Source organism: Panthera pardus, unplaced genomic scaffold (assembly GCF_024362965.1).
Source record: "Panthera pardus isolate Hobbes unplaced genomic scaffold, ASM2436296v1 HiC_scaffold_1, whole genome shotgun sequence".
Taxonomy (NCBI): Eukaryota; Metazoa; Chordata; class Mammalia; order Carnivora; family Felidae; genus Panthera; species Panthera pardus.
In genome coordinates, this window is record NW_026526654.1 from 80,699,978 (window position 1) to 80,723,328 (window position 23,351).

Sequence of the window (23,351 nt, forward strand, 5' to 3'; positions counted from 1 at the left end):
AAAAGCACTAACACGATGAAAAGGGCTGGCTTCCAGCTCCATCACCAAGAACTACCTACTTCAGATCGTTGCGCGACGTTTCCCTGAGTTGCTCATTTCCCCAAGTTGTGCTCTGCTTCCCGTGATGGGGTGTGAGAACACCAGGGACTGATAATCACATCCATATGTCAATGGGCCTCTAGTCTGTAGATTTTAAATGTTCTGTGTGGTGACAGGGAGGAATGCGTACAGCTGTCAGTTTCAGGACGATGCCAGTTACATTCAAGGTGTACATAAATGCGTGTGGAATTGATTTGGCAGAGAAAGTCCCGATCACACATTTAGTGTACTCACACATGTAGCCCAAAGTAGTACTCGGTAGAAGCACACCCAGGCGAATTTGACTTCCAGCCAGGTAAAATAGAGCCGAGGGGGGTATGGTAGGCAGAGTAATGGTCCCCAGAGATGTCTGTGTCCTAATCCTCAGAACCTGTGACTACGTTTACCTTGCATGGCAAAAGGCACGCAGATACGATTAAAGATTTTGAGATGGGGAGATTATCCTGGATTATTCCGGTTGGTCCAATGTAATCACAAGGGTCCTTATAAGAGAGAGGCGGGAGGGCAGAGTCAGAGTGAGATTTGAAGATCACTTGCTGCTGTCTCTGAAGCTGACAACAGGACCCAGGACCAAAGAAAGCAGCAAGCCTCCAGAAGCTGCCAGGGAATAGATTTTTCTAGAGACTCTGCCACTACTGACTCCTTAGCTATTAACCTGGTGAGGTCCACTGCAGATCTCTAACCCCCAGAACTATGAGAGAATAAATCTGTGTTGTGTAAAGCCACTAGATTGTGGTAATTTGTTTACAACGACCAAAGGAAACTATTCCAGAAGGCATATGGAAATCCCTGCCCAGGTGGAAAGCTTCCATATTCTGTCTCATGTTCCTCCCTATCAGAAATTGGGCGCATACCAGGTGCCCAAAAGGTCTAAGCATTAATCATTAAATGTTATGCTTTCAGAGAGTTTCATGATTCTGTTGCCTAATATGAAAAGAAATCTGAACTGTTAATTTATCCTTTGGATCCTTGGGAAACTCATCAGTTAAACAATGCCCAGGGCACCTCGTCCATACCTAAGGAACATGCACTTGTGGAAGGGAATAATTTATGCCTTTGTAAAGAATCAGCAGCCCAAGCTGAATCTTGCCCAGAATATCTCCTACTGCCTTTTTTTTTCAGGATTTCTTATTATTTTGGGATTTCTTACTTAGTGGCAATATTACTAAGTCCCCTTTGCTTAGGAATTTTAAAATGGCCCAAGTCCTTTATTTCTGCTTAAAAGTTTTTCAATAATAAGAGCTATTTACTCATAGCACACAAAGGTTATGAGCCAGATACATGGCTCTATCAGTAATTTTTTGTTTGGCCATGAAATTTTATCAAAATTAGGAAGCTTAGGATCAAAATGCCATGAATAATTTTAAAACACAAGACACGGCTTGAATGTAGGCTCATATGTACAGTACTAGATAGTTTGATGCATTATGTTATCTAACTCATTTATTCCTCACAACAACCATAAAAGGTAGGATATAATGTCACACTCACTTTACAGGAGAGAAAAATGAAGTATAGAATGGTTAATTGTCTAACATCACACGGTAAATTGTAGAGCCAGGATTAAAATCCAGGTATCATGACTCCAGCACTCTCCTATTTTAACTACAAAGCCCTGTTCATTGAATTTGAAGAACATAAAACCCCTTTTCCAGGTAACATTGCTCTCGGAATCTGGCCATCAGCTTCATAATGTTGTTTAAGCGTGTACAAACATCAAACTGATGGTACGTTTCTGTGTTAGTCTGTGCCGGCTACCGTGACAAAATGCCACCGTCTGGGTGGCTAAGAGGACGGAATTTTTTTTTTCCTCACAGTTCTGGAAGGTAGGTGTCCATGATCAAGGTGCCAGCAAATTCAGTTTCTGGTGGTGGCCTCTCTTCCTGGCCTGTAAACAGCCACCTTCTCACCGCCTCTCCACGTAGCCTTTCCTCCATGAATGTGGAGAGTGAAAGAGATCTTTTGTGTCTCTTCTCTTGTAAGGATACCTGTCCTATCAGATTAAGGGCTAACCCTAATGACCTCATTTAAGCTTACTTACCTCCCTGGAGGCCCTGTCCCCAAATACAGTCACATGGAGGGTTAGGGCTTTACATATGAATTTGGTGGGGACACTATGCAGTCCGTAACAATTTCTTCTTAATAGCTCTTATACCAACATAAAAGCAAAGTAAATACAATGTTCCCAAGCCAAGAAAACTCATTAATTTAGTGTGATGTCTTTTTGTTCCCTAAAAACTAAATTGCTGGTATTAGGTTCAATACTAGAAAAATGGAACCTGAGGTCTGGTTCTATTTTGACTCTACCTGTATTCTGACTTCAGTAACCCTATTGCCTAATATTCTTGCTCATAGAGACACCAATGACTGTCCCAACGTGCTGGCTGGAAATCACAGGCAGGGTTGTAGGCCCATACGTCCTTCCCTACTCTCCTGGCGCACATGGGACACGTGCTTGGGCAGGACACAAGTGGATGCTTTACCACTGTGAGCCTGTGCTCCAGGAGAGGGAGGCTGCCCTCCCCTGTCACCCCCTATCCTGAGGGGTGGGAGCACCTGGTCCCAACTAACCCAGAGCCAATTCTGCCAGGACTGTCACTCAGCTCTGACAGGACCCAGATCTCACACTCAAATTGGGGAATGGAGAAGAGTTTAAAAGGGGACTATTTACAGAGGAGTGGGTAGGCTTTAGGGAAACCAAAAGCAATCTTGCAGCCGTACCTCAACACTACGAATTGGGAGAAGCTTTTACCACCCCCATGCCTAAAGGGGCAAGGCCAGGGAACTGTTACTGAGACCACCCACATGGAGGGGCTGCATGGGGAAAGACTCTCCAGCAGGAGCAGACGCCTTGGATAGAGGGGGATCCCCAAGCCATGGTGGCCCAGCAGGAAGGGGAGCAGAAGTCAAATGGCTCACGCTTCTCCATGTCCAGACTCCTGCAGGTGTCTCCAGTTGGCCAACCCAGACTGGAAGCCAGAGGGCCAGTCAACCTCCCACATCATGCAGAAGGGTGGAGAACAGATCTGAGAGACAAAGGGAAAACATGCAGCGTACTTGTCCACAACCTGGACAGAGCCTCTGAGGTCGTGCTGACGATCCCATTTGTCTATCCACAAACACTTGCCTGGTTCATGATAATGAAATCAATTAGGTGACCAAAGCAATGCTAATAGTATAATATGGCAACACACTTATATCAGTGTGGTCTTTTGGGTGTTTTTTTTTTTTTTAATGTTTTTATTTTTGAGAGAGAGAGAGAGACCGAGTGCTAGTGAGGGAGGAACAGAGAGCAAGGGAGACACAGGATCCAAAGCAGGCTCCAGGCCCTGAGCTGCCAGCATAGAACCCAATGCGGGGCTTGAACTCGTGAACCATGCGATCATGACCTGAGCTGAAGTCGGACGCTCAACAGACAGAACCACCCAGACGCCCCTCGGTGTGGTCTTTTGAAGGCAAGGTTAATATTATGGCATTGTTGAAATCTACTTTAAATGGACATCTAATCCAATTATGGCTGGAATTAGAACCTGAAACTATCTGAAAGTCATTTGCAAGCCGGCAGATAAAGAAAGACGTTCAGACTCTGAAAGGGAAAACAGTCATAAGGGAAACAGCTTATTCACTCCATTTTGACGAATAAATCAAGGTTATTGTTACTGCTTCCACTCTGCCTTCAATGCGGGTTACATAAACACACCCAGTTTATTTTCCTAGTGTGCCATGACGTCATTTGGCCTTTGCGAGGCACAAAGGTGCCACCTGTGAACCAGCTGTCTCCAGTCTTTCCTGACTCAGTGATAAAGTAGCACATCATCTGCCCCAAACTGTTGTCTTCACATCAGATCAAAGCTTTAATTTATTAAGTTGTTGTGAAAGTGGCTTTCCCTGGTTGCTCTTCTCTGAAAAAGGAAAGTTTGACTTTGATAGCTGGTCTGAGAATATGATGATGGCTGTCACTTTGACATGGGTGACTCCTTGGTGCCAACACGATCATAGACACAAAGGTGACAGCTGGTCGCCAAAATGCTGAGATTACTTCCTATCATATTATCGGAAAGAACACTCAAAAACTTACCACAGAGAACCCCCAGACTGCCAAGACGATGACCAGGAATCTGTACGCTAGGATGTGGCGTGTTATGGAAGGTTCCTGACTGCCATGGGCATTAAAGATACCCGGAAGCGTGGGAGGACATGGAAACCAATCAAGTTGCTCCTCCGTGTGGTTTGTTCTGTGCGGGGAAGGATGTGTCCCCTCCTCGGTGAAGCCCACGGATGGCAGGAGGGTTTCTTTGCTCCTTCCACCTGGGTCTGTGCTGCAACCACACTGCCTTGGTCTGCGGCGAAGCCAAAAGTGTGTTTGATGGTACAGGACTCGAGGCTCTCTTTGTCTCTCTTTTTGCTAAGGTGAAATGTGAAATAGGAGCCCCAGAGACTCAGTCCCTCATTTTATACCCTCCTTAAAAGCATTCACCGAGCCCGAATTGCAGGCCAGGCTGTGTTGTCTGAGCTGGAATACCCCAACAAATGGTAGTAATGAAATGTGCAGGTTTTATCTAATCCAAGGCAGATAATGTTGCCGGGAGATTAGAGGCAGAATTCTTTCTTGATTAAGACAGATAACTCTGTCTCCTGATGATCCAGGCATCCAGAGTGGGTAAGGACCAAAGGGGAAAGCTGTATGTAAACTACCCAGCACGCCTGAAGAGTCACAGAAAGAGGGAGCACAGGGCCCACAGGCGAAGAGAGACCAAAGCTGTCACAGTGGGCAACAGCCTTGAAGGAGATCAGTGGACAGCAGGCTATCTCCTCTGCCCTATCTGTTTATCTCACCACACCACAGGTTATAAAAACCTGAAAGGAGCCCAACAGTTGACGAAAGACAGGGAGCAGCTGGTCTGTCCAGAGCAGGTAATGACAGCAGAGCGGAAGAGAACAGGATCCTCCCGCGCCAACCTTCCCGCTGTCACACTGGCCTCGGCCAATGAATCAGACCCACCGTGTGCCGGCACAAGGACCTTTTGTTACAAAGAACAATAAAAAACAAAATTCTTCTCTGCTTACTCTTAGAAAGTACTCGTATACATTACCTTTTGAAATTCATAATGCCTTTAGGATCTGGAAATCAGAGAGTCTTCAGATCATACACTGCAGAAATACGTGAAGAAAGAAACCTTGTGCATCAACTAAAAAGTTAAAGCGCAGGGTGAGGAGAGCAGCCTCTTGAGCAGAAGAATCAGGATGGTCAATCCTGTGTCAACCATTCTTGACTCGACCACAGGTTAGTGCGATTCAACAAATATTTGTCGAGCATGAGCTCCGGCCGGGCTCTGTAAAGGGCACAAAGATGGAATCGGGGGCTACAGATGTATATAGAATTAGAGAAACAGGAGAAAGAAGGGAGAAAGGAGGGAAGGAGGGATGGAGAGAGAGTTGGGAATTGCTTTGGAGATGGTTGTTAGTATTGTCCTTTCATTTCCATCAACGTAACACTTTTAATTTAAAAAGTTAAAGTCCCGCAACCCACCCACCCGAGATGACCAGTATAATAACTGATCTAACACAGACTCATTGTCTTAATGTCTAATCTGAGCCAATTCATCCTACTTCTCTGGCTTCATTTAATCTCCTCTAAGAACTAAGTGAAAGCGTGAAAACGGCAAGTAAGCAAAATAACCAATACTAGAGAATTTTTTGGATAAATTCAAGTGTAATTATGCAGTGAAATACTACGTGGGGATTTTGTTACCGAATATGAACAGTAGGCAAGATGTCTATGATATAGTACGTGAGGAAGGCAGGTTACAAAGGGTTGCCCTTTATGATGCTAGAACATTCCAGCTTTTTCCAGTTTCTTAAAGAAGTCATAATGCCTCCACCACAGGGCCCTTGCATACACAGTTTCTTCTTCCTAAAATGCTCTCCTTTTGACCCCTTCATCTGGTTTTTCATTTTTATGTCTCAAATCAAAGACCACTCCCTCTCAGCATTTGTTAAAGCTTATGCATGTTGTTTCAGTAGTAATCTGTGCCCTAGATGATAAAGTCTATAAAGATAGAATTTGTCAGCTTTTGCTCGCCATTGCATCTCCAGAATCTGGAACATAATAGAAATGTAATAAATATTTTTTGAATGAGCCAAAGTTAATTTTCACATCCAGAAAAAAAATATATTACCGTAAAACTGTCTTTTTGCAGAGTTTTCCTATGTTTCTGAATCCATGAATGAAAGCCAAGTATATTTCAAGTTGATTAAATTCAGTATGACAAAATTTTCCAGACTGATAGAGCAGATAATTCATTTTAATTAGAAAACCTTGAAGTCTTGAAATTAAGTTCTTTTCATAATGGAGCATAAATGTGGAAGTAGGACCTACTGGGAATATTTAGTAATGGAATGTTTAGTAATACAGGCCCTATATTTAGACAGTAGAATCGTAACATTTTCAAGTTCAAACTCCTTCATTTCATTGCAAAGCTGAAGCCCAGAGGCACCCAGTGAATCACCCAAGGTTGCATAGTGAAGGGTATTTCACCTAACCATAAAGGAGAATAACTCCCAGTTCCAGTTGTGAAATCAGAGGAAACTCAGAGGAATAAAACAGGAAGGTAAAATAACAAAAAGAAATTCTAGATACAGGGGAATGTCTGAAAATGTCCAGTAGACTCGTATACAGGTCTCTAGCTTAATTTCTTCTCCGTATAAAGAATGCCTTTTTGAAAAAGAAAAATCCGTGTGTGTGTGTGTGTGTGTGTGTGTTCGTGTTTCCTGATGTGGGATGATCTAAGTGGCACCATCGAGAGCCCCGTGCCTTCTAGCATCTAGCAACAATGGCTGGCACAATATAGTTGCTCAAAATATTTTTCAAAGGAGTAATGAGAGAATGAATGAATGAGTGGGCATCTCATCCTTAGACTCCCCCAATTCCCCCACTTGCTTGCTCATGTCTGAAGATCGCGTATCGGTGAATGGTAGCACCCTGCAGTAGCCTGGATGATGCTCTCCCTCCAAAAGATATCCATGTCCTAATTCCGGGAACCTGTGAATGTTACCTGATATGGCAAGGATGGGATTTTGCAGATGTGACAAATCATGGGGAGAGTATCCTGGATTATGTAGGTGGGCTCTCGATGCAATCACATGTACCCTTATGAGAGGGAGGCAGAGACAAGGATATTTGACCTACAGGCAGAAGAGAAGTCAGTGTGACCAAAGAGGCAGAAACTGGAGTGGTGTGGCCACAAACCAAGGAATACAGCAGCCAGCAAAACCTGGAAGAGGCAAAAAATGGATTGCTCCCCTCTGGAGGAAGCATTGTCCTGCCAGCACCTTGATTTTCACCCAACGATATTGATTTCAGCTTTCTGGACTCCAGGACCGTGAGTATATAAATTTCAGTTGTTTGATGCCACCGAGTTTGTGGTCATTTATTACAGCAACCACAAGTACACATTTTGGTCCTGGGAAGTGAGATGCTGCTGGAATACATAGCCAAAAATGTGGAAATGGCTTTGGACTGGGTAATGGATAGAAGCTGGAAGAATTTTGACACGCATCATAGAAAAAGCTTACATTATCTTAAAACAGTCTGTTGGTAGAAATGGATGTTAAAGGTGCTGCTGGTGAGGACTCAGGAGAAAGTAAGGAGCGTGGGAGAGAAAGACTACGTCATGTTAGAGAATACATACGTTATTGTAAACATAACGTTGGCAGAAACTTGAGCTTTAAAGGCCCCGCTGGTGAGGACTCCGAAGGAAATGAAGAAAATATTTTTGGAAACTGAAGGAAAGAAGATCCTTGATCTGTAATGGCAGAAAGTCTGGCTGAATTATGTCCTGTAGTTTAGTTACATGGAAAGCAGAACTTAGTAAGCAATGAACTTGGATATTGGGCTGAAATTTCCAAGCAAAGTATTGAATATGCAACCTGGTTTCTTCTTGTAACTTGTAATAACATTTGAGAGGAAAGAGAAATTGAGAGGAAAACTGCTAAGCAAAACCGAAACTGGACTTGATGCATTTGGGAGATTTTTATCCAATCCAAACTGTAAAGGATGCCCAAATTAGGAGATTGACTCTGAGGAAAGAAAGCCATGAAGAGAAAACCAAGGGTGTAGCCAGAATAGTCTTTGGCTAGTGCCATGGAAGGATGGAAAGGTCAGAGTATTCTCTCGCACAAAGGGTCCCTTGAAGATATGAAGTGTATGATTCGTGGATCCCCTCAACCCTGGAGCAGAAACCAGGGGTAGAGATGAGATCATCAGGAAGGATCTATGGAGGAGCATCTTGTCCAACGGCATGAGTCCCCTTGATATACAGCGGAGACTCAGAATTTTTAGATTACACAAGCAGAAATGATGCCTGTTTGACCCCAAGGGACACAAGCAGGACACAATGAAAGAAGGCTGCTAGACTCCCAAAATTCCACAGGCAGGGTAATACAGTTTTCTTTTGTTAAGGCACCCCGTTTCTGATAAATTGTTGCAGCAGCCATAGGAAAGTAATACACATTAGGTGCTCAACAAGACGTTTTTGGGTTTTTTAATTAAGTTTAGCATTAATTACATCAAAATGAAATGTCAGATGGGGAGTATTTATAATATATGTATTTTATTATGATGTATCAGGCATAAAGACTACTTATGAAAGAAACACCCATGTACCCACCAACCAGTTTAAGAAACAGAAATTGACATTACCTTTGAGTCCCCCGTGCATCTGAGAGCATCACCCCCTTACTTTCCCCCGGAGGTAATTACTCTGTTGAATTCAGTGTCGGTCATTCTCTTCTTTTTTTTTTAGATGTGGGTGTAGCTCTGTGTTTGCTTTTTATTTTGCATGGTTTTAAATTGTACAAAGAAAATCCTCCTAGAAGTTTTGTTCTATGACTTTTTTTATTTGCTTAACATCAAGATGCTTCGTGCAGCTGTAGTCCATTCATACTGACTGCTGCATAATGTGATATTATAAAGATATACTAGCACTTGTTAATTCTTTAAGCGACAGGTATGTAGACTGCTTCCAGCTCCAGGCTCTCCTGAACTGTGTGTGCTGCTATGAACATTGTTGTACATGCTTCTTGGTACACAGGTGTAAGAGGTTTACTAGGGTATATGCCTCAGAGTAGAACTACTGAGTCATGGTGCACGAGTACCTCGCTCTTACCAGACGGATTGCTGTCCAAAGTGCTGGTACAAGAACTTGAAATTCATTCTCATGTAGCCGGCTTCTTCATCTTTTAACCTCCCAACGTAGATTGCTTCTATAATCCATCTGATACCTAAGCATATTTGCCTTTAATCTCTCTGGCATAGGGGATACTTATGACTAACTCTTGGGTTCTTGGTCATCTTTATCTGTGCTGGTCTTCCATGCTCTTCTTGGTAGAGGGGAAAGAGCTCAGGTATTCAATGACTAGACTCTGGAACCAAAATGTCTGGGCTCAACGCCCAGCTGCGCCACTTACTAGCCGTGTGACTTTGAGAGGGTCAATCTCTCTGTGCCTCAGTCACCCCAAGTGTAAGCTGGGGAAAACAGCAGCACTCACTTCAAAGAGATGTTGTAAGGATGAAATAGGTCGATGTGTGAAACACTTAGAAGAGCGCCAAGCAGACTAAGCTCTACGTAGGTGGTTGGCAGGTTGCTGGCGTTCACACTGCTGTTCTCCCAGAGAACAAACATACGCAAAAAAAGTCAAACACTCTCAGCAGGTTACTGCCTCCCACCGAACGGAAGTGATCAGATTCAAGCACTCACGTTTTCATGTCAGCAAATCGAAAACTCTTTCCCTGTGCCTACCCTTCGCTCCCGTGTGACAGCAGATCCTCCTATCAAATTAGACCCTCCCACGGAGCTCCGGATTCCATCCTGCTTCCCCAGAACTGCCAATGCAGTCATCTTACTAATCTCACTGTCCATGTGACCGTTCTCATCACACGTGGACATTCCCTGGAATCTTCTTCTCTTAAAATGCAAACTCCCTAGTCTCCACGTCCCCCCAACCTTAAGCTACTTCCCCTTGTCTTTAACTCATAAAAAGAATTAACTGTAGGCCAAAAAAAAAAAATTGTTCATAATTGCTCTCTGCAATCTCTGTATCTTCCCCCACGCTGCAGCATTCACTAGGAGTGGTCTTACCAAGGTCACGTCTATGCTGTTGAATCCCACAGACGTCTCCATCCTCTCCTAATGGACCTCTTGGATGTGACACCTGCTTCTTGAAATGCTCTTTACTTGGCCTCCATTACACGTCATTGGCGTCCCTCCCACCTTATTGACTGTCCTGCTCAGGCTGACCCTGCTCTCTTCTCTTCCTGCATTCTCTCCCTAGATGATTCTGTGTAGTCTTGTGTTTTTCAAAACTTTTCACATGCTGATGAGCACCGGAATCTCCAGTCCTGACTCCTCGGTTGAGTTCCAGACTCGCTAACATCACCTATTTATCGGACGTCATCTGGATGTCTAATAACAATGACAGCCAAGCGACAGTCACGCAGGCTTGCTTTCTTTTTTTAGACATGACAAACTTGCTCCCACCTTAGAGCCTTCACACTTTCTGTTCCCTCTGCCTAGAATACCCTATGAATACCCCTTGCATTCCTGACCTCTCCTAGTCATTTGTACCTTTGCTCAAACATCACCTTCTCATCAGGCCCTCTCTGATCACTCCCATCCAAAGTAGCCCCTCGATCTATCACAGTATCCTGTTCTTAGTGCCTTTAAACATTTGTCATTATTAGAAATCATCTCGTTTCTTCATTTGTTTACTGCTTTAGGTTGATTCTCCTTGCACCCACCTCTACTCCCACTAGGAAAGTGCCTTTTAGGGGAAAGCGTGTGCTGTGAGACAGCATGAGATACAAAGCCTTCACTTTCCACAGATAGGAGGAAGACACATTTTACAGGTGACAAGTTTATATAATGCTTGGGAACATAAAACAATGTGCCAGGCATTCAAAGATCCCGGGGACAGAGTGATGAGTAGGACAGATAAGGGGCATCCTGGAACATCTGGCACGTAGTAGGTGTTTAATAAACAGCTGCTGAATGAATCATTTTTGTCCATAGAAATTACAGCTGATGAACGAAAGACAACAGAAACATTCTAAAGATTCTTCTAGTGTTCTTGTTTTACCAGTTTCTGAGGAAAAGTACACAATTAGTGGATATGGATGTGGACACACTAAAGGTATCCGGTAACCAGGAAACTGAGAGAGTACTGACACGTATATACGTGTGCATGTTATCACTTTGTGCTATGGTTCTATGTTCCCAAACATTCCATAAAGGGTGTGTTTGCACCTGAATTTCTGATTTAGCTGTAAGATATAAAAATTCTACAGAGACAACTTGCTTTAGTTCTATCAGAAGTGACTTAAAAGCAACAATAGCATTCCAGTCATCCCTTGATGTTGGCATCCCTAGGATGAAAAGAACTATCTGGAAGTGAATTCCTATGAAAAAGGCAGAAGAAATGTGAATAGGACAGTATCTGTCCTGGGAAGTTCAGATTCAAAATGTGTTTCTTAAGGTAGGAACTGTATGGGAATCCGTCCCAAAATAACATCTCCATTTGTTATAGAAGATAGAAAATGGTTTCATAGACTTTGTATAAATAGATCTTCAATATCTGATGGCTTTCTCTTACAAGGATAGCTTTTTATTAACTTTGCTCCCTGAGAACTGTGTTTTCTGAGCCACCAACTTTTTCCCCGGGCTTCATTAATTCTTTCTCCCCTTACCCCTCCCACTTTAGGTCGGACTAATGGATACACTGGAGAAATGAGTAACTGAGGCAAACATCTTTTATTTGTGGTTAGGCTGACATAGTTCCAAAAAGTAAACACAATCAATGAAACACCAACAAGTACCAGAGGAGGTACTCTGGCATCAGTAGAAGGCACTGAAAGCTTGACGTGGATCTTCGTGTACAGATAGATGCCTGTTCAATCCTGTCAAATGAATCTGCCATATTGGGAGTATGACAATTGGGAGGCCAGAGCAGGAAGAACCAAAGCCTCTTTTCCACTGGGTCAGGCAGCCAGGCTCCCCGGGGGGGTACTGATCACAGATAACAGGAAGGTGACTGTGACGATAGCAAGGACAGCCATCCCAGCTCTGACAACGATGCTGATGTCACCACCAGTCTGACAGGATCTATAGACCCTTGGGGTGCTTCTCAAACATCTGCTCGTCCCCAATCCAGTCCTTGGACAGGCCACCACATCCACTTTCACAAAAATGAATCTAATGCATTCGGTCACCACCGAAAACACACCAGTTCTGGTTTTTGCTAATTTGGAAACCAGTAAAAAATACTATTGCATCATTTTGGAAATGAGTCCAAGCTAAGCTACAAGAAAATGTATTGTTAAAAAACACACATGGGTACTTTTAGTGGTATGGCTTTAAAACCCTGTGCTTGGCCATAAAAAGCCTTACAAGCAAAGTTAATGAATAGCAATTTTTTTTTTTTTTAAAAAAGAGGAAAGTATTTTACTAGACCGAAATTAGTTTAAGACATATCAAAATCAAATTTTATGCAAATGCCCTCAGAAAAACTGAATTACATAATTAAAATGTTAACATACAGAGTACTTTTTACAAATTAATAATGAATGTGTTAAATTACTAGATACTAAAGATATGATTTGAAAACTAGAGCTGTTTCAAAATACTATATTCAAATCTCATTTTGTAAGAACCCAGGGAAATTACTAAATCACCATGGTGCCTTTCCACTAGGGTTCCACGGTACACTGGGGGGGGGGGGGTCTATTATGAGCCAGGAGAGAGTCGTTAAGTAACATTCAAAGAAAAATAAGAGTAAAACATCAGGTACAAATTAATTTAATTCACTTCCTGAGACTTCTACAGAGCTCACAGACTTGAATAAAGCCCGACAACGTTGTTTTTAAATATTGAGAACACTATTCTCTGGCGGAATCCAGCACACTTTTGTGTTACAAGTAGGTCATAAAGATAGGGCTTCGGGGAGAAATAGAACAGAGATGAACCTCTAAAGAAAGAGATAGAAAGCTCTAGCAGAAGACTTCTTATTCTTTTTATGAGGCACCAACAGAAAAACAGATAAAACATAACAACCCTGATTATAGACTACGGGGGACTTCGTATCTCGACTTTTATGATGTTTGATGAATATTTAATACAGCATTATTCCTACTGAATAACCAGAAAATAATTTTCATCATTAATAATATGGTTAAAAAGTTCACATCATGGTAATACCCATGTCAACGGATGTTGCCTCTTATATATATATATATATATATATATATATACACACACACACACACACACTGTAGAGTGGGTGTGTGTGTATATATATATATATATATATATATATACACACAGTCATGTCTTGCCAGTCTCATGCCCATCTGACACTTTATAATGAAGAGAGAAAACAGGAAGGAGACTTCTGGTACCATTTATTTTTCTGTGACAGTAATAAAGCTGCTGTATCACAGCTTGAAAAATACACAGTAATCACTGTATATTACAATAACCGCATAATGCAAAAAGCAAGTGATTTTTCCCAGAAAAAAAAAAAAAAATCTGTTTCCCCTACGACTCTGTTTCCTCCCCCCCCCTTCAAAAAATACCATATACATAATTTCCACCTAAAGTCAGAGTCTCCCAATGCCATGTGGCACATGGAAGCAATGTGGTCACAGCTCGCAGGACGATGCCAGCCTCCACTCCGGTCTCGTAACCAAACTGTGCTCATAGGCCAGCACGCTTTATAACTCTTCCTTAAAGCCTTTCTGTGTCTCCTGCCTGGCTTTGTCTTCCTCACTGGGTGCCAACCACGTGAAATATACCTTTACCGGATCGATGTTCCAGTGTTTATGAAAAGATATGGGAATTTGGTGAGAAAGGTAGTCCCTAGGATAATCCACGGGCCGGGCCTGCGAGAAGAGGAACAGAGGTTTATGCTCTCTTAGCACCGAAAACAATTTTGCGTCAGAATAGCATTTGAATTCATGAAGTGACTGCTTTTCTTCAATATTTGATATTGGCTATGAGAATCTAAAAGCAAGCAAGAAAATCTTTTCCACCACCCTCCCTCTGACTCCAGGCTCCCTGCTTTTGTATCTCCGATTACTTAAATATTCCAAATGCACCACTTTTTGCTTCTGTGTTCCACAGACCTCTAGGAGATCCCTCAACCATGATAAATATAAAAATCTTTCCTTGGTAAGTCATTTAAGTCACTATTATAACGTGCAAAAAAAAAAAAACAAAACAAAACAAAAGCAGAAAAACTGCTATTTCCCAGGCCTCTCGAAAGAAATTCTGGCTATATGTGGTGTGTGTGTGTGTGTGTGTGTGTGTGTGGTAGGGCAGGGTGAAGAGTTCTCAGGGTTCCCCTGGCCTGTCCACTGACCTGATGTGTAATTAGGCGTAAGTCTCTCAGAGTAGGAAAATGTGGAGCTCATCAGGGAATCAGGGAGAAGGATAAAGTATCTCAATGCTCTCTTCCTATCTAGATGTCTCGTCTGACTGCAGAAATGTGAAGAGACACATTGAATAACTGGAAACAGTTTGCAAGAGAGCCAAAAAAACTTTTTGCATTGTCATCATTTCAGTATCCTCTAGAACTTAACAAAATGATGTTTAAGCAGAATCAGACATAGCCTAGAATGACTGAGATTGAAGTAACCTAGCAGCTACGGAAGGAAACTGAAACCAGATACTATTTCATTTTCTCTAAACAAAGTATGCACCTGCTCTCAAGGCTTGTTTACAGATTTATATCGCCCATCTGTGTTATACACTCACTCACTGGGTTATCAATACTGAAACAGTCTTGGCTTTATTAAACCCAGATAGGATACACTTTTAAAATGTTTCATTTTTTTATTTTTGAGAGAGCACAGCAAGAGGGGTGGGGTAGAGGCTGCGGGGGTGGGGGGGGTGGGGGCGCGGGCAGAGGATCTGAAGCAGGCTCTGCACTGAGAGCAGAGAGTCTCATGCTGGGCTCCAACTCACGGACTGTGAGATCACGACCTGAGCCAAAGTCAGATACTCAACCAACTAAGCCACCCAGAGGTGCCCCTAAGATACATTTTAAAAACAAGTCTTCTCTAGGCTAAAATTTTATTATATTCTGCTTAAAATGCCTGATATGAATACTTAAATAAACTCTCTTAAATGGTTTACAGAATACCCTCATTAAATTTTATCTCATTCATTCAACCCTTGAGACAACCTTGTGAGATGATCAGGGATTTGTCACCAATTTATAGATGAGAAAACAGAGCTCACAGAGATTGTAACTTTCTTAGGGTAACATGACAAGCCAGGAACGGAACGGGGGAGCAGGTCCCCGGCTCAGACCCTAGTCCAGCATCCTCCCAGGGCAGTGCGGCTGGTCCTCATTCCATTGTGCCACAGGCTGGGCACATCAACAGTGCCTTTACTGCCCTGGCCTCCTTGGGAGGCTTTATCCAGGAATGGCACAAATATTCCACTCACGTGAGGGTTCAAACAATAGTATCTGCAAAGAAGCCTTCGAAATAATGTGAAGGGGGAGGGGCGCCTGGGTGGCTCAGTCGGTTGAGCGTCCGACTTCAGCTCAGGTCACGATCTCGCGGTCCGTGAGTTCGAGCCCCGCGTCGGGCTCTGGGCTGATGGCTCGGAGCCTGGAGCCTGCTTCCGATTCTGTGTCTCCCTCTCTCTCTGCCCCTCCCCCGTTCATGCTCTGTCTCTCTCTGTCTCAAAAATAAATAAACGTTAAAAAAAAACAAAATAATGTACGGGGAGAACTTCCATACCAGCCATTTATTGTGCTTTAAAAATTCTAAGTGCTCATGGTTTTAAAAATCTAAGAAGGAAATTTTAAAGGAAGAGGGAAAACAAAGACCAAATATACATACTGGAATAAAGTCTAACAGAGGTGAGAAAGTTTTGAATATTAGCTGAGGGGATTCATATATGATGTTTACTTGCAAGGCCTTCTGAGAGTTTACTGGCGTGGAAGAAAACTCAGGAAAAACATACTCTCAGTTCAATTCTCAGATAACTCCACAGTTGTTGATGGTCCCAGAAGAAAGAAAGAAAAACAGTGGAAACAACTCTTGGCTCGTTTTTCACATTTAAAAATGAACTGTTAGAGACACAAATGCATCTCATAGGAAAAAAAAATTAATCCATAATATCTTTCCCTGTATTCATGCAGATTCCAGAAGTGATTGCATTTGTATCTTAGGGGCCATGGAGACGAGTGAAGGGCTGGCTTACAAAGTTATTAGAATGGGCTAATCATTTCTGGAAAATGCAGTTATGAAAAACAACAAAACAAAACTAGAAAAGTGAAAAGAGGCATCTGCAACACCAAGAAGTCTAGATGGACTCTGAGAATCACATCTCGTTGCTCAAAATGCCAAAAGGAAGTACCAAACAGCCAGGGTCAGGAGTGTGGGAGGAGGCCTTAAGAACAGACATGGAACATGACGGGAAGCTGTGCACAGGGAGAGAGATGGCTTAAACTGCATGAGAAGGACAAACTTTGGGTGAAATCAAAATTTAATCTGTAAATATTAGAGCACACTGAACAGCAATAAATGGAGATTAAAACTGTATTTCTTCAAACACATTTTTATGGCTATATTGACCTATGATTTACATATCCTACAATTCATGCACAGTAACAGTAGCTTGAAAATTTTTAGTTAACGTCCATATTTAGGCAACCACAAATCCAGTTTTAGAAGGCTACAGTCATTCTCCCAAATTCCCTGGCATTCATTTTAAGTCAATCCTCACCCCTACTGGCAGCCGCAAGAAACCACTGATTTGCTTTTTCTTTATAGTACTGCCTTTTCTAGAAATTTCTTATCAGTGGAATCATATACCACGAATGTGTTGGGCCTGGCTTCCTTCACTTAGCACTGCTGCATGTATCATAGTTCATTACTTTTATTGTGAGCAATAGTACACTGAGTGTATATACCACACAACCACACAAACAACACGCAGTGATTATCACACAGCTTTCACGGGTCAGGAGTCTGGGCACAGCTTAGCTGGGACCTCTGCTTCATGGGCTGTCACAAGATTGTAATCAGGATGCCAGCCCAGGCTCTACGATCTCATTGGAAGCCTCGACTAGGAGAAGATCCACTAGTGAACTGAGGGCTTCACTGCCACGCCCAGCCCCCTGCAGCTTGCTGCAACAAAACTTGCAAGCCAAGAAGGAAGTAGGGAGAGTCCACAAGAAAGTTGGAGGTCACAATCCCTTGTAACCGAATTACAGAAGAGACCCCCCCATCACCTTTTCCATACGCAATGGGCCCACACGCCAGAGAGGGGAATACACGGCGTATGAATGCCAGCAGGAGGGGACCAGTGAGACTGTATGTCATAAATTGCCTACCACATATATGTTTAACTTCTTAAAGACCATCAAGACGTTTCCAAAATGAGTGTATTTTATATTCCCAGTAGAGGTCCAGCTTTTCCACAGCCCCACCAACACCGGGAAGAGTCTGTCGTTCGGCTTAGGGCCATTCTAGGCGATGTGATTTTAGTCTGCATTTCCCTCGTGACTAACAAGGTGGAGCATCTTTCCACGTGCTTATTAGCCATTCATGTATCTTCGTTAGTGAAATGTCTGTTCAACCACTGGCCCATCTTAAACTCAGCAGTTTATTTTCTTGTTGACTTGCAAAAGATGATTATATAATTCTGGATTCAAGTCCTTTACCAGATACGTAATTTAGAAACGTTTCTCTCAGTTATGATTTTTTTTCTTTCTCTTCATGATATCTTTTAAAGAGCAAAGGTTGTTTTTTTTTAAGTTTTCATAAAGTCCAATTTATGAATTTTTCCTTCTGTGGAGCATGCTTTCGATGCCATATATCCTTGCCTAAATTAGGGTCACAAAGAATTACCCCTACGTTTTTTTCCAGCAGTTTACAGTTTTAGCTCTTATATTTTGTACTGTGATACATTTGAGTTAATTTTTGCGTGAGGTATGAGGGAAAGTTCCAAGTTCACTTTTCGTGGGTGGAAATATATAATTGGTCCAGCACGACTGGTTCCACGTCCCCACTGAAGTGCCTTGGCATCTTTGTGAAAAATTAGTTTACCATAAATGAGAGGGTTTATTTCTAGAATCTCTATCCTGTTCTTTGATATATTTTATATATATATATCTATTTTTTTCATTGATATTTATATATATATTCATTGATATTTATATATATATTATATATAATTATATATAAAATATTTATACAACTTGTACCTTGTGTCATAGCTTTATAGTGAGTTATGAAATCGTTGAAGGGTAAATTCTCCAATTTTGATCTCCTTAAGAATTGTTCTGTATTTCCATATACATTTTAGGATCAGCTTGTCAATTTTTTACAAAAGAAGACTGCTATGATTTTGATATGGATCACACTGAATTTATAGATGAATTTGGGGAATGTGGGGCAATAAAATCTCCCTGAATTTCTGTGCTCCTGCAAAAAAGCCCCAAGAAACATCTCACAGTCCATTTGTCTAGTCAACTGCTCTGATCCCAAAGGAAAGTAAAACTTCCCTTATATTTTTTTTTAATTTTTTTTTACTGTTTATTTTTTATTTTTGAGACAGAGACAGAGCATGAACAGGGGAGGGGCAGAGAGATAGGAGACACAGAATCCGAAACGGGCTCCAGGCTCTGAGCTGTCAGCACAGAGCCCGACGTGGGGCTCAAACCCGCGAACTGTGAGATCATGACCTGAGCCGAAGTCGGACGCTCAACCGACTGAGCCACCCAGGCTCCCCAAAACTTCCCTTATCTCTTGAGAAGACCAACGGTTATATCCCTGAACTAGGTCTAGAGGGTAAGCCCCGAAGTGCCAGGAAAACCTGTACGCTTTCACTCTGGGATACATTTACATTTCAAGGACAAATGAGGTATTTGCACACCAAAATGCTGACGTAAAGGAAGGGTTCCTCTTTAGAAGCAGAGAAAACAATTTTTTCTTTGTAACTTGCCCGTGGGGTATCGGGCCACTCATGTGGGACAACTGAGCTGGCCCTTCGCGCAGTGCCCTGGAGGTGAAACTAGGTCAAAGAGGCAGTGGAGATGGGGTGGGGGTGGGCACAAGATAGGCTCTTATTTACTGTGACTTGTTTAATTTAAAAATCTCTCTCTGATCCAGAACACTTCATTTAGGCATTCAGAATAAGTTAATTTTAAGTAAGATGAAATAATAAAATTTAAGTATTAAAACATCAGCAGAGTAAATTGCCATCATACTAGGTATTGAGTCTTCCAATCCATAAATATGGTCTCTGTCTCTTCGCTTAACTAGATCTTAATTTTTCTCAGAATTTTGTTGTACAGTATACAATGTAACTTCCTCGAAGGTTTATGCCTGAGTATTTTTATTCATTTGGATGTTATTGTGAATGACATTGTTTTCTTCATTTTTGGATTTTTTGTTGCCAAAACGGTACAAATGCTTTTGTACATTGGCCTCGTAGCCTGCAACGTTGCTAAACTCATCTATTGGTTCTAGAAGTTTGGCCCCGCCTCCGCCCTCCACCGCCACCTTTGGTGGACAGGTGGATAGGGAGGCTTTTCCACATACAAGATCATATGGTCTATGGATACAGACAGTTTTACTTCCTCCCTTCCAATCTGTATCCTTACATGTATATTTTGCACCTTATTGCACTGGTTAGAACCTCTGAGTATAGTGCTGAATAAAAGCGGTGAGACAGACATCCCTGCCTTGTTCCCAGTTTTGGTACGTTATAGATTCACTTTATCAGATTGAGGCTTTCTCTTCTAGTTTGTTGAGAAGGCTTTCTCTTCTATTTGTTTTTCACTTTTCTATTTTTTTAATATGAAATTCATTATCAAATTGGTTTTCATACAACACCCAGTGCTCATCCCAACAGGTGCCCTCCTCAATGCCCTACACCCACTTTCCCCTCCCTCCCACCCCCCATCAACCCTCAGTCTATTCTCAGTTTTTAAGAGTCTCTTCTGGTTTTCCTCCCTCCCTCTCTTTTTTTTTTCCCTTTCCCCTCCGCCATGGTCTTCTGGTAAGTTTCTCAGGATCCACATAAAAGTGAAAACATACGGTATCTGTCTTTCTCTGTATGACTTATTTCACTTAGCATCACACTCTCCAGTTCCATCCACGTTACTGCAAATGGCCAGATTTCATTCTTCTCATTGCCAAGAAGTATTCTATTGTGTATATAAACCACAATTTCTTTATCCATTCGTCAGTTGATGGACATTTAGGCTCTTTCCATAATTTGGCTATTGTTGAGAGTGCTGCTATAAACATTGGGGTACAAGTGCCCCTAAGCATCAGCACTCCTGTATCCCTTGGGTCAATTCCTAGCAGTGTTATTATTGGGTCATAGGGTAGATCTATTTTTAATTTTTTGAGGAACCTCCACACTGTTTTCCAGAGTGGCTGCACCAATTTGCATTCCCACCAACAGTGCAAGAGGGTTCCCGTTTCTCCACATCCTCTCCAGCATCTATAGTCTCCTGATTTGTTCATTTTGGCCACTCTGACTGGCATGAGGTGATATCTGTGTGGTTTTGATTTGTATTTCCCTGATGAGGAGTGACATTGAGCATCTTTTCATGTGCCTGTTGGCCATCTGGATGTCTTCTTTGGAAAAGTGTCTATTCACGTCTTCTGCCCATTTCTTCACTGAATTATTTGTTTTTTTGGGTGTGGATTTTGGTGAGGTCTTTATAGATTTTGGATACTAGCCCTTTGTCCGATATCTCATCTGCAAATATCTTTTCCCATTCCGTTGGTTGCCTTTTAGTTTTGTTGATTGTTTCCTTTGCAGTGGGGAGGCTTTTTATCTTCATGAGGTCCCAATAGTTCGTTTTTGCTTTTAATTCCCTTGCCTTTGGAGATGTGTCAAGTAAGAAATTGCTGCAGCTGAGGTCAGAGAGGTTTTTGCCTGCTTTCTCCTCTAGAGTTTTGATGGTTTCCTGTCTCACATTCAGGTCCTTCATCCATTTTGAGTTTATTTTTGTGAATGGTGTAAGAAAGTGGTCTAGTTTTATTCTTCTGCCTGTTGCTGTCCAGTTCTCCCAGCACCATTTATTACAAAGACTGTCTTTTTTCCATTGGATATTCTTTCCTGCTTTGTCAAAGATTAGTTGGCCATACTTTTGTGGGTCCAGTTCTGGAGTCTCTATTCTATTCCATTGGTCTATGTGTCTGTTTTTTGTGCCAATACCGTTCTGTCTTGATGATTACAGCTTTGTAGTAGAGGCTACAGTCTGGGATTGTGATGCCTCCTGCTTTGGTCTTCTTCTTCAATATTACTTTGGCTATTTGGGGTCTTTTGTGGTTCCATACAAATTTTAGGATTGCTTGTTCTAGCTTCGAGAAGAATGTTGCTGCAATTTTGATTGGGATTGCATTGAATGTGTAGATTGCTTTGGGTATTATTGACATTTTAACAATATTTATTCTTCCAATCCATGAGCATGGAATGTTTTTCCATTTCTTTGTATCTTCTTCAGTTTCCTTCATAAGCTTCCTATAGTTCTCAGCATACAGATCTTGTACATCTTTGGTTAGGTTTATTCCTAAGTATTTCATGATTCTTGGTGCAATTGTGAATGGGATCAGTTTCTTTGTCTTTCTTTCTGTTGCTTCATTCTTAGTGTATAAGAATGCACCTGATTTCTGTACGTTAATTTTGTATCCTGTGACTTTGCTGAATTCATGTATCAGTTCTAGCAGACTTTTGGTGGAGTCTATCGGGTTTTCCATGTATCATATCAGGTCATCTGCAAAAAGTGAAAGCTTGACTTCATCTTTGCCAATTTGGATACCTTTGATTGCCTTGTGTTGTCTGATTGCTGATGCTGGCACTTCCAACACTATGGTAAACAACAGTGGTGAGAGTGGACACCCCTGTAGTATTCCTGACCTCAGGGGGAAAGCTTTCAGTTTTTCCCCATTGAGGATGATATTAGCTGTGGGCTTTTCATAAATGGCTTTTATGATGTTTAAGTACATTCCTTCTATCCCGACTTTCTCGAGGGTTTTTCTTAAGAAAGGATGCTGAATTTTGTCAAATGCTTTTTCTGCATCGATTGACAGGATCATATGGTCCTTATCTTTTCTTTTATTAGTGTGATGTATCACATTGATCGATTTACGAATATTGAACCAGCCCTGCATCCCAGGAATGAATCCCACTTGATCATGGTGAATAATTCTTTTTACATGCTGTTGAATTCGATTTGCTAGTATCTTGTTGAGAATTTTTGCATCCATATTCATCAGGGATATTGGCCTGTAGTTCTCTTTCTTTGCTGGGTCTCTGTCTGGTTTGGGAATCAAAGTAATGCTGGCTTCATAGGATGAGTCTGGAAGTTTTCCTTCCCTTTCTATTTTTTGGAACAGCTTGAGAAGGATAGGTATTATCTCTGCTTTAAATGTCTGGTAGAATTCCCCAGGGAAGCCATCTGGTCCTGGACTCTTATTTGTTGGGAGATTTTTGATAACCGATTCAATTTCTTCGCTGGGTATGGGTCTGTTCAAATTTTCTATTTCTTCCTGTTTGAGTTTTGGAAATGTGTGGGTGCTTAGGAATGTGTCCATTTCTTCCAGGTTGCCCAGTTTGTTGACATATAGTTTTTCATCGTATTCCCTAATAATTGCTTGTATTTATGAGGGATTCGTTGTAATAATTCCATTTTCATTCATGATTTTATCTGTTTGGGTCATCTCCTTTTTCTTTTTGAGAAGCCTGGCTAGAGGTTTATCAATTTTGTTTATTTTTTCAAAAAAAACCAACTGTTGGTTTCACTGATCTGCTCTACAGTTTTTTTAGATTCTATATTTTTTACTTCTGCTCTGATCTTTATTATTTCTCTTCTTCTGCTGGGTTTGGGATGTCTTTGCTGTTCTACTTCTGTTTCCTTTAGGTGTGCTGTTAGATTTTGTATTCGAGATTTTTCTTGTTTTTTGAGATAGGCTTGGATTGCAATGTATTTAATCATGAAGGGGTGTTAGATTTTGTCAAATATTTTTCGGTGTCTAATCAGAGGATCATGTGGCTTTTATTCATTATTCTATTCATATGGTATGTAAAAATAATTGATTTTGGATGGTAAACCAAGCTTTCATTCCTGTGGTAAATCCCACTGGGCCATGGCATATAATCCCATTTATATATTGCTGGATTCAGTCTGCTAATATTTTGTTAAGGATTTTTCTATCTATG

General features: G+C 41.7%; 1 protein-coding gene across 3 annotated transcripts in view; it reads right to left on the reverse strand.

Annotated features, from left to right (window-relative positions):
* Window positions 1-11,887: 11,887 nt before the first annotated feature.
* The window catches only part of B3GLCT (beta 3-glucosyltransferase), a 120,604-nt gene continuing 109,140 nt past the window's right edge, over window positions 11,888-23,351 (reverse strand). For all 3 annotated transcript variants that reach the window (XM_053900533.1, XM_053900540.1, XM_053900537.1), the window contains one exon: window positions 11,888-14,032. In XM_053900533.1, coding sequence (XP_053756508.1) covers window positions 13,865-14,032 — 168 coding nt within the window. In that variant the 3' untranslated portion in view covers window positions 11,888-13,864. The remainder of the gene's footprint in view (window positions 14,033-23,351) is intronic.